General features: G+C 44.9%; 2 protein-coding genes across 3 annotated transcripts in view; one reads left to right on the top strand and one right to left on the bottom strand.

The window, feature by feature from the left end:
- Positions 1–4,511: 4,511 nt before the first annotated feature.
- Positions 4,512–5,213, bottom strand: LOC102402131 (histone H2A.J). The gene has a single exon (XM_006055133.4). It carries the CDS (start codon positions 5,076–5,078, stop codon positions 4,689–4,691), a length of 390 nt encoding a protein of 129 aa, XP_006055195.1. The 5' UTR covers positions 5,079–5,213; the 3' UTR covers positions 4,512–4,688.
- A 686-nt stretch (positions 5,214–5,899) lies between these two features.
- Positions 5,900–14,946, top strand: part of LOC102403002 (histone H4) — a 30,303-nt gene continuing 21,256 nt past the window's right edge. Inside the window, exons 1-2 of one of the 2 annotated variants that reach the window (XM_044941190.2) lie at positions 5,900–7,746; positions 8,049–8,144. In XM_044941190.2, coding sequence (XP_044797125.1) covers positions 7,113–7,424 — 312 coding nt within the window. In that variant the 5' untranslated portion in view covers positions 5,900–7,112 and the 3' untranslated portion in view covers positions 7,425–7,746; positions 8,049–8,144. The other variant, XR_006550395.2, reaches the window with a different exon arrangement.

Raw genomic sequence — 14,946 nt, 5'->3', positions numbered from 1 at the left:
CAAGAGAGTAAGTTCTTAAATGTTGTGGTATATGACCTTTCAACCATTGGAAAGAAATTTGTGAAGAGTTTGCATATAGTCATCACCAATTATGGGACCAGACTAAACCTTTTGATTTCAGGCAGATAAAACTAAGCAGACCAGTTCTCAGAGACACAAAGACAAGACTGGCCCTGCAGGAAAAGCAAAGAAGGAACAAATCCTGGCCAAGTCACAACATGCCACACTGAATGGCTTATCTCCATGGGAAAGCACATGTGTCTACACACACGGCTATGGATTAGAAATCTACTAAAGACCAGAATTCAGGTCTCACCAGTTTCTATCCTGAATCTTTTTCCACTGGGTCTCATGCTTGAAAAAAACATGGGCCTTTTAAGTTAATAATCATATATTGGCAAGAACTGTTTGTGCATAGAAGATTCACAAGCTGAATTGATTTGGCAAGGGGTATCTGCCTCAAAGTATGAGATGGCTGGATGGCATCACTAATGAAATGGACATGAACCTGGGCAAGCTCCAGGAGATGGTGAGCGACAGGGAGGCCTGGCATACTTCAGTCTATGGGTCCTAAAGAGCCAGACATGACTGGGCACCTGAACAAAAACAACAAATGCATTTTTAACTGCTAATAAAGTATTCAGGTTTTAAAAGCTCTCAAAAACAGAAATGGTGAGGTTAAAATGGACTGACTGAATCTTGCAGCAGGGGAAGTATTTGAGGGGAGCCTATGAATCTCTGGGACAGTGGTGGTTGAGATAGGGTGAGATTGGGGTCGTCAGTGTACTAACATCTGTGAATCTTGCCTGTTTTTATCTTCAGGTAACAGGGTTAGACTCCTGTGAAACTTTACAGAGAAAAGTTTTTGTTTTTTTTATAAATGTCATACCCTTATTTCCTTATCATTTGGGTTTAATCTTTGAGATGCCTCAAATTTTTTAGGAAATTAAGACATAAATGTCAAAACCAGCAACTGATACACTTTCTTCTTCTCCACTACTCACCATGCCACAAGGCAGTAATAACGAGAACTATTCCTAACAACTGGGCATTAAAAACAACAAAATATTCATTAGTTACCTCTACTTTAACCTATAAAGGTAAGCCCATATCCCCGTAGAAACTGGTAATTCTATTTACTGAGCATACAATAGCTGGCATCGAAAAAGCAAGAGAGTTCCAGAAAAACATCTATTTCTGTTTTATTGACTATTCCGAAGCCTTTGACTGTGTGGGTCACAATAAACTGTGGAAAATTCTGAAAAAGATGGGAATACCAGACCACTTGACCTGCCTCTTGAACAACTTGTATACAGGTCAGGAAGCAACAGTTAGAACTGGACATTGAACAACAGACTGGTTCCAGATAGGAAAAGGAGTACGTCAAGGCTGTATACTGTCACCCTGCTTATTTAACTTCTATGCAGAGTACATCATGAGAAACGCTGGGCTGGAGGAAGCACAAGCTGGAATCAAGATTGCCAGAATTCAGGGAGAAATATCAATAACCTCAGATATGCAGATGATACCACCCTTATGGCAGAAAGTGAAGAACTAAAGAGCCTGTTGATGGAAGTGAAAGAGGTGAGCGGAAAACGTTGGCTTAAAGCTCAACATTCAGGAAACTAACATCATGGCATCTGGTCCCATCACTTCATGGAAAATAGAAACCGTGGAAACAGTGGCTGACTTTATTCTTCTGGGCTCCAAAATCACTGCAGATGGTGATTGCAGCCATGAAATTAAAAGACGCTTACTTCTTGGAAGGAAACTTATGACCAACCTAGACAGCATATTAAAAAGCAGAGACATTACTTTGCCAACAAAGGTCCGTCTAGTCAAGGCTATGGTTTTTCCAGTGGTCGTGTATGGATGTGAGAGTTGGATTATAAAGAAAGCTGAGCGTAGAATTGATGCTTTTGAACTCTGGTGTTGGAGAAGACTCTTGAGAGTCCCTTGGACTGCAAGGAGATCCAACTAGTCCATCCTAAAGGAGATCAGTCCTGGGTGTTCATTGGACGGACTGATGTTGGAGCTGAAACTCCAATACTTTGGCCACCTCATGCGAAGAGCTGATTCATTGGAAAAGACCCTGATGCTGGGAAATATTAAGGGCAGGAGGAGAAGGGGATGACAGAGGATGAGATGGTTGGATAGCATCACCGACTCAATGGACATGGGTTTGGGTAGACTCCGGGAGTGGGCGATGGACAGGGAGGCCTGGCATGCTGCGGTTCATGGGGGTCACAAAGAGTCAGACACAACTGAGTGACTGAACAATAGCTGGCATGGAATAAAGGAACAATCTCGGTCCTCAAAATAGCTATTGTGACTATTTTACACAAGGAAGTCTTCTGAATAGGCGGGAAGTGGAATTAACAGTCGGACGTCTTGGAAATTGCCCAAGGTACGTACCCTTGGGGTCTATTCTCTTTAGGACATAGGGGGCAATAATCTGCCTCCTAAAAGGGGTACTTGAGGCCTGACTTTTGTATATACTTCAAACTTGATCACATGGGAGAAGTAATCCCAACATCCATTCCACAAGCAATAGAGAGACACAAGTAGTAGCAGAAGCTGAAAGGGAATCCTTTCTTTGATGGTCACTTATTTGTTTATTTTCCGGTCTTCAGTTACCCAGGGAAAAAAAGTGAGCTTCAGGAGTGGAAATCTAGTTGGTCTCATAGACCAGGGTATCCTCATCACCTGCTGCAGGGGTTAATAGCCACCTATTGCTCTGGCTAAGCAATGAGAAAATCACCATGGGAAAAGAATAAAAGCAAAATATAGCAATGCAGCATAACCTAAATAAAAGTACATTGGGTTGATCAGTTGGGGTTGTCATGCCCTGCTAAGCTAAGGAAAAACATAGTGTGGACCTTGGACCACTGGGCCAGGGCAAGTTCAGAACGCTGCTTGTGCACACACTAAGATGTTTTCCCAAAGCATATGCTGGTCTATGACCTCCAGCTAGGTGACAGCCTTTGTACATGAAAATAACAAAGATAGTTTAAAGTAATCAATAAAATGGGAGACGTGACTGGGGACACAGGAGGCTGACTTCATCGTAGCACAACAGATACTTTCTGCTTGCCAAGACACTAAATAAATGTGATGTGGCTCTGAGGAACAGGGCTGTTGACCCAAGAGGTCTTGAGTCCCTGAGTCCCATCTTTAAAACTTTAATTCTGTCTCTAGTTTCTTTTTCCCAAATTGTGCTGTTGACCACTTTCGATCCCTACTTGCTGGGCTGGCCACAGCAGCCCATTACGCAGTACTGTGCATAGCATACAGAGGTTCTCAGTAAATACTGGGGAAAAAATAAAAGTCCATGCCGAGAAAACAGGCCAACTACTGCCATTGATGGTGGAAGGCATATCCTTTTCTTTTCCCCAGAATGACATCAACTCTGACTTAAGGAAAAGGTGAATGCAAATATGTGAAATCTAAATAAACGAGGATCTTTTTTGTAGGACAGGAGGAAGCTTGTAGAAAAGGGGGAAATGGAAGGGTCAGTCTAGGACAGACCAGGGTTGTTACTGTGTAACTTTTAAATGTAAACTCCTGAGCAGAACTGTTTCTCTCCATACCATCTGTCCTTGCCTTTTCTCACATCTCACATATTTATGAAAGCCTTACTGTGCCATTAAGCAACACAAACACAATAGGTGTTGTTGGAATGCAGTCATTACCTCAGGCCCAGTGGTAGAACATAAGGGACCTTAAGAGGGAGATTTGTTGTTATAAAGCAAAATCAAATCAATTACCTTTCCTAAGGGCTATGATATTGTGGCGATAAGACCACTATGAAGCTAGAAACTTGAGAAAGGCATTTTAAAAGCTCCTCAGGTATAGGTAACTCATGACTAAAGGCGCTGCACTATTACACAACATGTGTCAGCGCAACAAATTTCCAACTTCATGACTCAGGCTTCTGTACTACACATATTACTGGATGGTTCCTTCATTTTAAAGAAATGTGAACATAAGCGTGCACACAAAAATATCTGACACCCCAAACAAGAAAACACAACAGCTGTCAGGCCAAGAAAAATCTGTTAAATTGACACTGTGTCGTCAAAGCTACTCTTCCAAGATGTAAAGTTATTCTCCCTTCTGAAAAGTGTGGCCGGACAGACAACCTCCTGCCCAAGACCACATCGTCATCACTAATCTCTTTCCTAGAACTGGTTCCGGAACTGCCCTAACAGGGCAGGGGAGCACAGGCCCTAGAAGGCGGATGTAAAAACAACTCGCCCAGCCTCATCCGCACCTACTCTGCGTCGCCTCTGCCTCCGGGCGAGCAGGGAGAGCCCCCGACTCTGCCCACCTCCACGCCAGTGGGTCCCTTCTGGTCTCCCTTTATCCGCCCGTAGCGCCTCGAGGGTGATTGCGGAACAAAGCTGCCCAGAAAGTGGCTCAAGCCGACCCACCAGTACCTCTTCCAAAGGTCTCCCGGTCGCCCCTGGGTCTCCCGGCAGGGCCCCGCGACTACACAGCTCTCTCGACCAGACGATTTTCACCGACTTTATTGGGCCCGCGACCCAGTTGGTCTCCTCGCCGCCCACCTCCCCACTAGATGGCTCCGGCCCTCCATAACATCAAGCATATTCAAAAACACTGAGGGCGGGGCGGCTCTGGAGAGAGCCCTTGCTGGGGAAGCCGGATCCCCTGTGGCAGCATCAGGGTCATTTGCTCTTCGTCTTCTGACTCTCCGTCTTCTTGGGCAGCAGCACGGCCTGGATGTTGGGCAGGACGCCGCCCTGAGCGATGGTCACTTTCCCCAGAAGCTTGTTTAGTTCTTCGTCGTTGCGGATGGCGAGCTGCAGGTGGCGAGGGATTATTCTGGTCTTCTTGTTGTCCCGCGCGGCGTTGCCAGCCAACTCCAGGATCTCCGCCGTCAGGTATTCCAACACCGCCGCCAGGTACACCGGCGCCCCGGCGCCCACTCGCTCCGCGTAGTTACCCTTGCGCAGCAGTCTGTGCACTCGGCCCACTGGGAACTGCAGGCCCGCGCGGGAGGACCTGGACTTGGCCTTTGCCCGCACTTTGCCGCCCTGCTTTCCGCGACCAGACATGTTTGTCTCTCGCTTAAAACTCCAGCGAGAGGGAAAAACCCAGCGATCCGGTTCCTAGTACAAGAATGCAACGTACCACACCGGAACTGCCTCTACCAACACTTTGCTGACACTAGGCAGCGCCTTCCCATTGGGCTCCGCAACATCCTTGGCTCCGGTGACCAATGACAGGCAGGCTCTGCTCCCAATTAGCACTCTGGCAGAAGGACGGCCTTCTCCAACTCTCTCCAATCAAAAGAGCAAACTGCTAAGTCCTCATTTACATAACCGCTCATATGAATATCTAGGTGCGCTTGCTCCACGGTTGGGGTTCTGTTGAATTTATTGAGTTCGGTTGAATTTAGCAGATTCTGAGATTTCAACGTCCTCTGTCGCTCTCAGGAAAAGAATGTCTTAAGAATTAAGGAACCGAGGTAAGAAACAGAAAATCAGGAAAGAGAGTTACTCCTACTCCTTAGTTAACTTAGTCAACAAATACTAAGCACTCAAGCAAGAAATGCCTCTAGCAGTTCTGGTTGAAATATTTGACACATTACTTTTATTATTGACACTAAAAAAAAAATCCTTGTAAGCAAAAGAGATGTCTAACTTGCAAATATTCTAACCTTGATTTTTTAGTAAATACTAAAAAGCAAACAAACAAAACACACACACACACACACACACACACACACACACACACACACCTATTTTGCCATTACAAGAATCCTGATTCTTCCAAAGTTTCTTTCGAATCAAGCATTAAAATCATGCGGTACAATGTGACTACTTAGCACTCCCCACCCCCCTTCAGCCATCCAGTGATCTGAGGGTTCTTTTAATTCTGATTTAACAGCAAAAATATCAGTATCTTTTTTGTGCTATAGAGATGGATGAGGATAGGTACATAATAAGCAAATATTTGCCATAAAGCTTTCTTACTGGAAAGGCTTATTCGTCAGGACTAGGTACAGGAAGCACAGTTTACCAAAATATTCATTCCTCGTGGTGTTACTGCTGCCTTTTTTCGTAGTATGAACCTTTTGGGGAAACAGTCCTGTCTCCTAGAGTGGTGACACTACTCAAAGTTCCGTTTTTCTCAAGGGATTTCTTAAATGAGAACCTTCTGATTTAAAGCCATGATCATGCTGCTGCTGCTAAGTCGCTTCAGTCATATCTGACCTTGTGCGACCCCATAGACGACAGCCCACCAGGCTCCCCCATCCCCGGGATTCTCTAGGCAAGAATACTGGAATTTCACAAGAACTTAGAGTTTTAATGAAATAAGAATGTTACATTATTTTAACGAATCACAGAAATTGTCATTTGACTGAGAAGCAAAACCCCGTGCTTGGGCTGGGGGTGGGGGACTGAGGAAGCAGTAAAATCTGCAAATTGTGCAGAAGAAGCTGCAAGAGAAAAGTCGGGGCTGGGGGCGGGGAGGAAGGAGTAAGATTAGACTCTTTTTGAAAAGATTTTATTTTTTCTTCGAGGGGCCACAAAAGAGAAAAAGAACGATTGAAAGATTTCCTCTACCCCAACTGGTGACTTAAACAGACCCACAGGTGTAAAGCAACTGCTTTGAAATTTAAAAAGTAGTAAAGCATTCCCACTTCCTACTGAGTTTCATATTAGTCTAAGAATAGTATTATAAAAGTGTGCATTTCGTTGGAAAACTATAAAATTAGAATTCCCGCGCGCTAGAGAGAGGCGGGGGTGGACAAGGTGGAGGAAAGAGACAAGGGAAACTCAGCGCTCACTGGATCTGGCCTACCGTTTTTTAAGTATGGAGAAACGGCAATATAATTTCTATCTAGTCTTTCCTCAATTTCATGGCAAAAATAACAAGAAGTTTTCCCAAATAAGCAACCGAAAATTTTTGTAGAGAGGGGATTAAAACAACAACAACAACAAAAACCTCTTGGGGACTTAGCTCCGCCCACTATCTTGAGGTTTTCAACCAGGTCCGCTATAAGGCTATATTAGCTCAGGTTCTTAGCTTCCCGAATTGTTACGAGCTTGTTTAATGCGCTTGTCATTTCTTTCTTGTTGAAAATGTCTGGCAGGGGCAAAGGAGGGAAAGGGCTAGGTAAGGGAGGTGCCAAGCGTCACCGGAAGGTCTTACGGGACAACATCCAGGGCATTACGAAGCCCGCAATTCGCCGTCTTGCCCGCCGTGGTGGTGTCAAGCGCATCTCAGGGCTCATCTACGAGGAGACCCGTGGAGTGCTCAAAGTGTTCTTGGAAAACGTGATCCGCGATGCAGTGACGTACACGGAACACGCCAAGCGCAAGACGGTCACGGCCATGGATGTGGTGTATGCTCTGAAACGCCAGGGCCGCACCCTCTACGGCTTCGGTGGCTGAGCTCTGGCTGCGGCTTATCATCAGATTCCAAAAGGCCCTTTTTAGGGCCACCAAAACGTCAAAAAAAGGGTTGATCACGCTTAAGTTCCATGGTGAATGTGCTAATAGGTGCTTCAGAGGAGGCTTTACGATTGCAGTTGTTTGGACGGATGATTCGGGGTTAGGCTTGAGGCTGGGGGAGGTGTGAGCAGCAAAGCTCGAAGTGGGGACCCTGGGGCCCGCGCTAGGGACGTAGCTTGGGAAATGCATCGCAGGGCAGTAAGTGATCTTCCCCTTTGTTTCAGATGCTGAAGTGCTGAGTTTGACTCCGTTTGGGAAACAGGTATCGTCAACTTAGAAATAGGTGTTTTGGGAGCGAATCCCTCGGGATCTGAGCTTATGTAGAGTAACTTGTATGCAAATAAGGCAAGTGCGGCTCTCTGCCTCCGATTGGACGGGAGGTATCAGAGGGAGTGGTTCTCGCCGATGGGGCTGGCCCCACCTCTGAGACCTATTGTAGTGTCCAATAGGAAAGCGCGAGGTGCAGGCCTAGAGTTGCGCGCAGGGGTCTTGCCAAGCGTTAATATTTTATATATTGACGGAATGTTTGACTGAGAATTAATCCAACTCCGACGCGGAATGTAGGGCGGCCGCGTGTGGGCGAAGTCCAAGGCCAGGCCTAAACCGTCGGCACCTGCGCTACTCGTGGGTCGGCTGCACAAAGGTGGTCGCGCCGAGCAGGTGAGCATCCCAACCCCCGACTGCCCAGCGGCCGTGCTCAAGCCCCGGGGCGTGGGAATCCAGGAGTTAACCGGCAGCGCTGCCGGGGCGCAGGCAGTACTGTTGCCCGGGAGAGAGAGGGTCTTGTGACCCGGTCGCCCCTAGGAGGTAAACCCTGGCTTTCTAAGTGACGGTCCTGTTCAGAACCGCCCGGCCCGGGGCTGCGGGAAGGAGTGGGGCGGCGGGTTGTAGTCTACAGAGTTCGGTGAAAATGATGTAGCGAGAGAGCTGTATAGTCGTGAAGTCCTACCCATTTGTCCTGCCCGGGAGACCGAGTAAGGAGGGCCGGTTTGCGGGCGCTTCCTGGTGTCAAAGGCGGGACTGAAGACAGGGGGCTCCACCTGCGTGCTGCCGGCAAGGGCGAGGCTGGGACCGAAGTCCTTTAAGGGCCGTGCTCGACTTCTGGCTGTGTCCTTCCTCGCCAGCTTGTCTGTGTGATGGAAATTGGGAAGGGGCTTAGAACACCAAAATGCAGTGTGATCCCATGCACCTTGACTAATCTCTCCTAGCTCTGGCTTGTCTGGACATCGTGAAATCACTTAGCTTCATGGACCGGTTGTCTGGATTGGCTGTGGGGTAGTTTCCCAGCCTCGACAGTGATGTATGTACATTTCATTTTAAGCCGTATATATCCGAGATGAACTCTAGCCAGGAAAACATTTCCCTTGTTCCCGCAGCAGAGGCTGGCATCATACCGTTTAATGAATATCAGCCACTTTGGAACACATTGTATTACATTTTTGCATTCGATTCTCCAGCAAGTCTATGAATTATTTATTATTAATTACCATTTTATAGACGAGGTAACGGATACAGGGGGAAAGTACTGGAATCAGGATTTGAACCCAGCACTGTTCTTAACCCTTATGTGCCACTGCCGCTTCCAGGGAGCCCCCATCCCCAATTTGCTGACATTTCACTTCTTGGTACTTTCTTCTCCATACTCAAACGTATCTGTGGTGCTGGTTATGTATTAAATTTCTAGGCAGTGAGACAGTTCCAGAAGCTCAACTTTCTTTAGTTCAAGTGAAGAAAACCCCTAAGTTACCTAAAAAGAAGCATCAGGGTATGGCACACTTGAGTACGTTTATATTTGTTGAGGGAGTGAATGAGTGAATTTGAGTAGATAGTTAATGTACCTATTAAACCCCCAATTTAGTGTGAATCAGATTATTGAGAATGAAGGTGGGACTGCAGTGGAGCATGAAAATAAGTATTCATATGGTAATTTAAAATATCTATTCCTTAAAGTATTTAAGTTACTTGGGATTATTTTTTGTTTATATTTTTGATGGTAGCCTCAATATTTTTTGAACCTGTCTAGTAGAACTTTTGAACTGTGGTGTTGGAGAAGACTCTTGAGAGTCCTTTGGACTGCAAAGAGATCCAGCCAGTCCATTCTAAAGGAGATCAGTCCTGGGTGTTCTTTGGAAGGAATGATGCTGAAGCTGAAACTCCAGTACTTTGGCCACCTCATGCGAAGAGTTGACTCATTGGAAAAGACCCTGATGCTGGGAGGGATTGGGGCCAGGAGGAGAGGGGGAACGACAGAGGATGAGATGGCTGGATGGCATCACCGACTCGATGGACGTGAGTCTGAGTGAACTCTGGGAGTTGGTGATGGACAGGGAGGCCTGGCATGCTGCGATTCATGGGGTGGCAAAGAGTTGGACAAGACTGAGCGACTGAACTGAGTAGAACTAAATTTTCCCTTGTAAGCACAGCATATTGTTGTTCATGTTTTATGTATTTTATAAAATAATACCAAATTATTTGAACATGAGAAGTCTTTGTTTCTGTTTGAGTCCCATGGTAGTATCCAGTCCTGAAGAAATGATTTTCCAAACCAAAAGGGGGTCACATAATTTGAGAACACAAGTTATCTGAAATTAGAACTGAGATTTTTGGGAGTTAACTTCAGAAAATGTAGAATGCATTACTACACGTTTGTTAAATAAAGAATTTAAAGCGCTTCCAAAATGCTTTTCTTGCAATATGGAATGAAGTCCTGTTGAAATTAGATCCTGTAGCAAACTAGATCTCTTCTAGTTTGAACATTTAATGCCTCTTTTATCCCAAGAACTGTTAACTTTTGAAGATTCAGAGATAAATAAGCCATCAGTTGAGTTCACTTGCTCAGTTGTGTCTGACTCTTTGCAACCCCATGGATTGCAGCATGCCAGGCCTCCCTGTCCATCACCAACTCCCGGAACTTACTGAAATTCATGTCAGGTGGTGATGCCATCCAACCATCTCATCCTCTGTTGTCCCCTTCTCCTCCCGCCTTCAGTCTTTCCCAGCATCAAGGTCTTTTCAAATGAGTCAGTTCTTTGCATCAGGTGGCCAAAGTATTGGAGTTTCAGTTTCAACATCAGTCCTTCCAGTGAATATTCAGGACTGATTTCCTTTAGGATGGACTGGTTGGATCTCCTTGCAGTCCAAGGGACTCTCAAGAGTCTTCTCCAACACCACAGTTCAAAAGCATCAATTCTTCGGTGCTCAGCTTTCTTTATAGTCCAACTCACATCCATACATGACTGCTGGAAAAACCTTAGCTTTGACTAGACAGACCTTTGTTGGCAAAGTAATGTCTCTGCTTTTGAATATGCTATCTAGGTTGGTCATAACTTTCCTTCAAGGAGTAAGCATCTTTTAATTTCATGGCTGCAGTCACCATCTGCAGTGATTTTGGAGCCCAGAAAAATGAAGTCTGCCACTGTTTCCACTGTTTCTCCATCTATTTGCCATGAAGTGATGGGACTGGATACCATGATCTTAGTTTTTTGAATGTTGAGCCTCAAGCCAACTTTTTCACTCTCCTCTTTCACTTTCATCAAGAGGCTCTTTAGTTCTTCACTTCCTGCCATAAGGATGGTGTCATCTGCATATCTGAGGTTATTGATATTTCTCCCGGCAATCTTGATTCCAGCTTATGCTTCCTCCAGCCCAGCATTTCCCAGGATATACTCTTCATATAAGTTAAACAGGGTGACAATATACAGCCTTGACGTACTCCTTTCTCTATTTGGAACCAGTCTGTTGTTTCATGTCCAGTTCCAACTGTTGCTTCCTGACGTGCATACAGATTTCTCATGAGGCGTGTCAGGTGGTCTGGTATTCCCATCTCTTTCAGAATTTTCCACAGTTTGTTGTGATCCACACAGTCAAAGGCTTTGGCATAGTCAATAAAGCAGAAATAGATGTTTTTCTGGAACTCTTTTGCTTTTTCCATGATCCAGCGGATGTTGGCAATTTGATCTCTGGTTCCTCTGCCTTTTCTAAAACTGGCATGAACATCTGGAAGTTCACGGTTCAGTATTGCTGAAGCCTGGCTTGGAGAATTTTGAGCGTTACTTTGCTAGCGTGTGAGATGAGTGCAATTGTGTGGTAGTTTGAGCATTCTTTGGCATTGCCTTTTTTTGGGATTGGAATGAAAACTGACCTTTTCCGGTCCCGTGGTCACTGCTGAGTTTTCCAAATTTGCTGGCATATTGAGTGCAGCACTTTCACAGCATCATCTTTCAGGATTTGGAATAGCTCAACTGGAATTCTATCACCTCCACTAGCTTTGTACGTAGTGATGCTTTGTAAGGCCCACTTGACTTCACATTCGAGGATGTCTGGCTCTAGGTGAGTGATCATACCATCATGATTATCTGAGTCGGGAAGATCTTTTTTGTATAGTTCTCTTGTGTATTCTTGCCACCTATTCTTAACATCTTCTGCTGCTTTTAGGTCCATACCTTTCTGTCCTTAATTATGCCCATCTTTGCATGAAATGTTCCCTTGGTATGTCAATTTTCTTGAGATCTCTAGTCTTTCCCAGTCTATTATTTTCCTCTATTTCTTTGCACTGATCACTGAGGAGGGCTTTCTTATCGATCCTTGCTATTCTCTGGAACTGTGCATTCAAATGGGTATATCTTTCCTTTTCTCCTTTGCCTTTAGCTTCTCTTCTTTTCTCAGCTATTTGTAAGGCCTCCGCAGGTAACCATTTTCCCTTTTTCCATTTGTTTTCCTTAGGGATGGTCTTGATCACTGCCTCCTATACAATGTCATGACCCTCCATCCATAGTTCTTCAGGCACTTTATCAGATCTAATCCCTTGAATCTATTTGTCACTTCCACTGTATAATTGTAAGGTATTTGATTTAGGTCATACTTGAATGATCTAGTGGTTTTCCCTACTTTCATCAATTTAAGTCTGAATTTGGCAATAAGGAGCTCGTGATCCAAGCCACAGTCAGCTCCTGGTCTTGTTTTTGCTGACAGTATACAGCTTCTCCATCTTTGTCTGCAAAGAATATAATCAATCTGATTTTGGTGTTGGCCATCTGGTGATGTCCATGTGTAGAGTCTCCTCTTGTGTTGTTGGAAGAGGGTGTTTGCTATGACCAATGCATTCTCTTAGCAAAACTCTATTAGTCTTTGATCTTCGTTTTGTACTCCAAGGCCAAATTTGCCTGTTACTCCAGGTGTTTCTTGACTTCCTACTTTTGGATTCCAGTCTCCTACAATGAAGAGGACATCTTTTTTGGTGTTAGTTCTAGAAGGTCTTGTAGGTCTTCATAGAGGTGTTCAATTTTAGCTTCTTCAGCATTACTGGTCATGGCATAGACCTGGATTACTGTGATATTGAATGGTTTGCCTTGGAAATGAACAGAGATCATTCTGTCGTTTTTGAGATTGCATTCAAGTACTGCATTTCAGACTCTTTATTGACTATGATGGCTACTTCACTTCTTCTAAGGGATTCCTGCCCACAGTAGTAGATATAATGGTCATCTGAGTTAAATTCACCCATTCCAGTCCATTTTAGTTCGCTGATTCCTAAAATGTCCACGTTCACTCTTGCCATTTCCCATTTGACCTCCCAATTTGCCTTGATTTGTGGACCTAACATTCCAGGTTCCTATGCAATATTGCTCTTTACAGCATCAGACTACTTCCATCACCCGTCACATCTACAACTGGGCGTTGTTTTTGCTTTGGCTCCATCTCTTCAGTCTTTCTGGAGTTATTTCTCCACTCTTCTCCAGTAACATATTGGGCATGTACCAACCTGGGGAGTTCATTTTTCAGTGTCATACCTTTTTGCCTTTTCATACTGTTCATGAGGTTCTCAAGGTAAGAATACTTTCCTCCCACTGAGACCAAAAGTCTGTTCTTTACGTCTGTGTCTCCTTTGCTGCCCTGTACGTAAGGTTGTCAGTACCATCTTTATAGAGTCCATATATATGCATTAATATATGATATTTGTCTTTTTCTTTCTGACTTACTTCACTCTGTATAATAAACTTTAGGACCATCCACCTCATTAGAACTGACTCAACTGTGTTCGTTTTTGTAGCTGAGTAGGCTTCAACAACGGAGAAGGCAATGGCACCCCACTCTGGTACTCTTGCCTGGAAAATCCCATGAATGGAGGAGCCTGGTAGGCTGCAGTCCATGGGGTCACACAGAGTCGGACACGACTGAGCGACTTCACTTTCACTTTTCACTTTCATGCATTGGAGAAGGAAATGGCAACCCACTCCAGTGTTCTTGCCTGGAGAATCCCAGGGACGGCAGAGCCTGGTGGGCTGCCGTCTATGGGATCGCACAGAGTCAGACATGACTGAAGTGACTTAGCATCAGGCTTCAACAATACGTGAAACGTGAACTTCCAGATGTTCAAGCCGGTTTTAGAAAAGGCAGAGGAACCAGAGATCAAATTGCCAACATCCTCTGGATCATCGAAAAAGCAAGAGAGTTCCAGAAAAACATCTATTTCTGCTTTATTGACTATGCCAAAGCCTTTGACTGTGTGCATCACAATAAGCTGTGGAAAATTCTGAAAGAGATGGGAATACCAGACCACCTGACCTGCCTCTTGAGAAACCTATATGCAGGTCAGAAAGCAACAGTTAGAACTGGACATGGAACAACAGACTGGTTCCAAATAGGAAAAGGAGTACGTCAAGGCTGTATATTGTCACCCTGCTTAGTTAACTTATATGCAGAGTACATCATGAGAAATGCTGGGCTGGAAGAAGCACACGTTGGAATCAAGATTGCCGGGAGAAATATCAATAACCTCAGATATGCAGATGACACCACCCTTAAGGCAGAAAGTGAAGAGGAACTAAAAAGCCTCTTGATGAAAGTGAAAGAGGAGAGTGAAAAAGTTGGCTTAAAGCTCAACATTCAGAAAACGAAGATCATGGCATCCGGTCCCATCACTTCATGGGAAATAGATGGGGAAACAGTGTCAGACTTTATTTTTTTGGGCTCCAAAATCACTGCAGATGGTGACTGCAGCCATGAAATTAAAAGACACTTACTCCTTGGAAGGAAAGTTATGACCAACCTAGATAGCATATGCAAAAGCAGAGACATTACTTTGCCAACAAAGGTCCGTCTAGTCAAGGCTATGGTTTTTCCTGTGGTCATGTATGGATGTGAGAGTTGGACTGTGAAGAAAGCTGAGTGCCGAAGAATTGATGCTTTTGAACTGTGGTGTTGGAGAAGACTCTTGAGAGTCCTTTGGACTGCAAGGAGCGGTCCATTCTAAAGGAGATCAGTCCTGGGTGTTCTTTGGAAGGAATGATGCTGAAGCTGAAACTCCAGTATTTTGGCCACCTCATGCAAAGAGTTGACTCATGGGAAAAGACTCTGATGCTGGGAGAGATTGGAGACAGGAGGAGAAGGGGATGACAGAGGATGAGATGGCTGGATGGCATCACCGACTCGATGGACTTGAGTTTGAGTGAACTCCGGGAGT

Source organism: Bubalus bubalis, chromosome 4, assembly GCF_019923935.1.
Source record: "Bubalus bubalis isolate 160015118507 breed Murrah chromosome 4, NDDB_SH_1, whole genome shotgun sequence".
NCBI classification, from domain to species: domain Eukaryota; kingdom Metazoa; phylum Chordata; class Mammalia; order Artiodactyla; family Bovidae; genus Bubalus; species Bubalus bubalis.
This window is presented reverse-complemented; position numbering and strand designations above follow the sequence as displayed.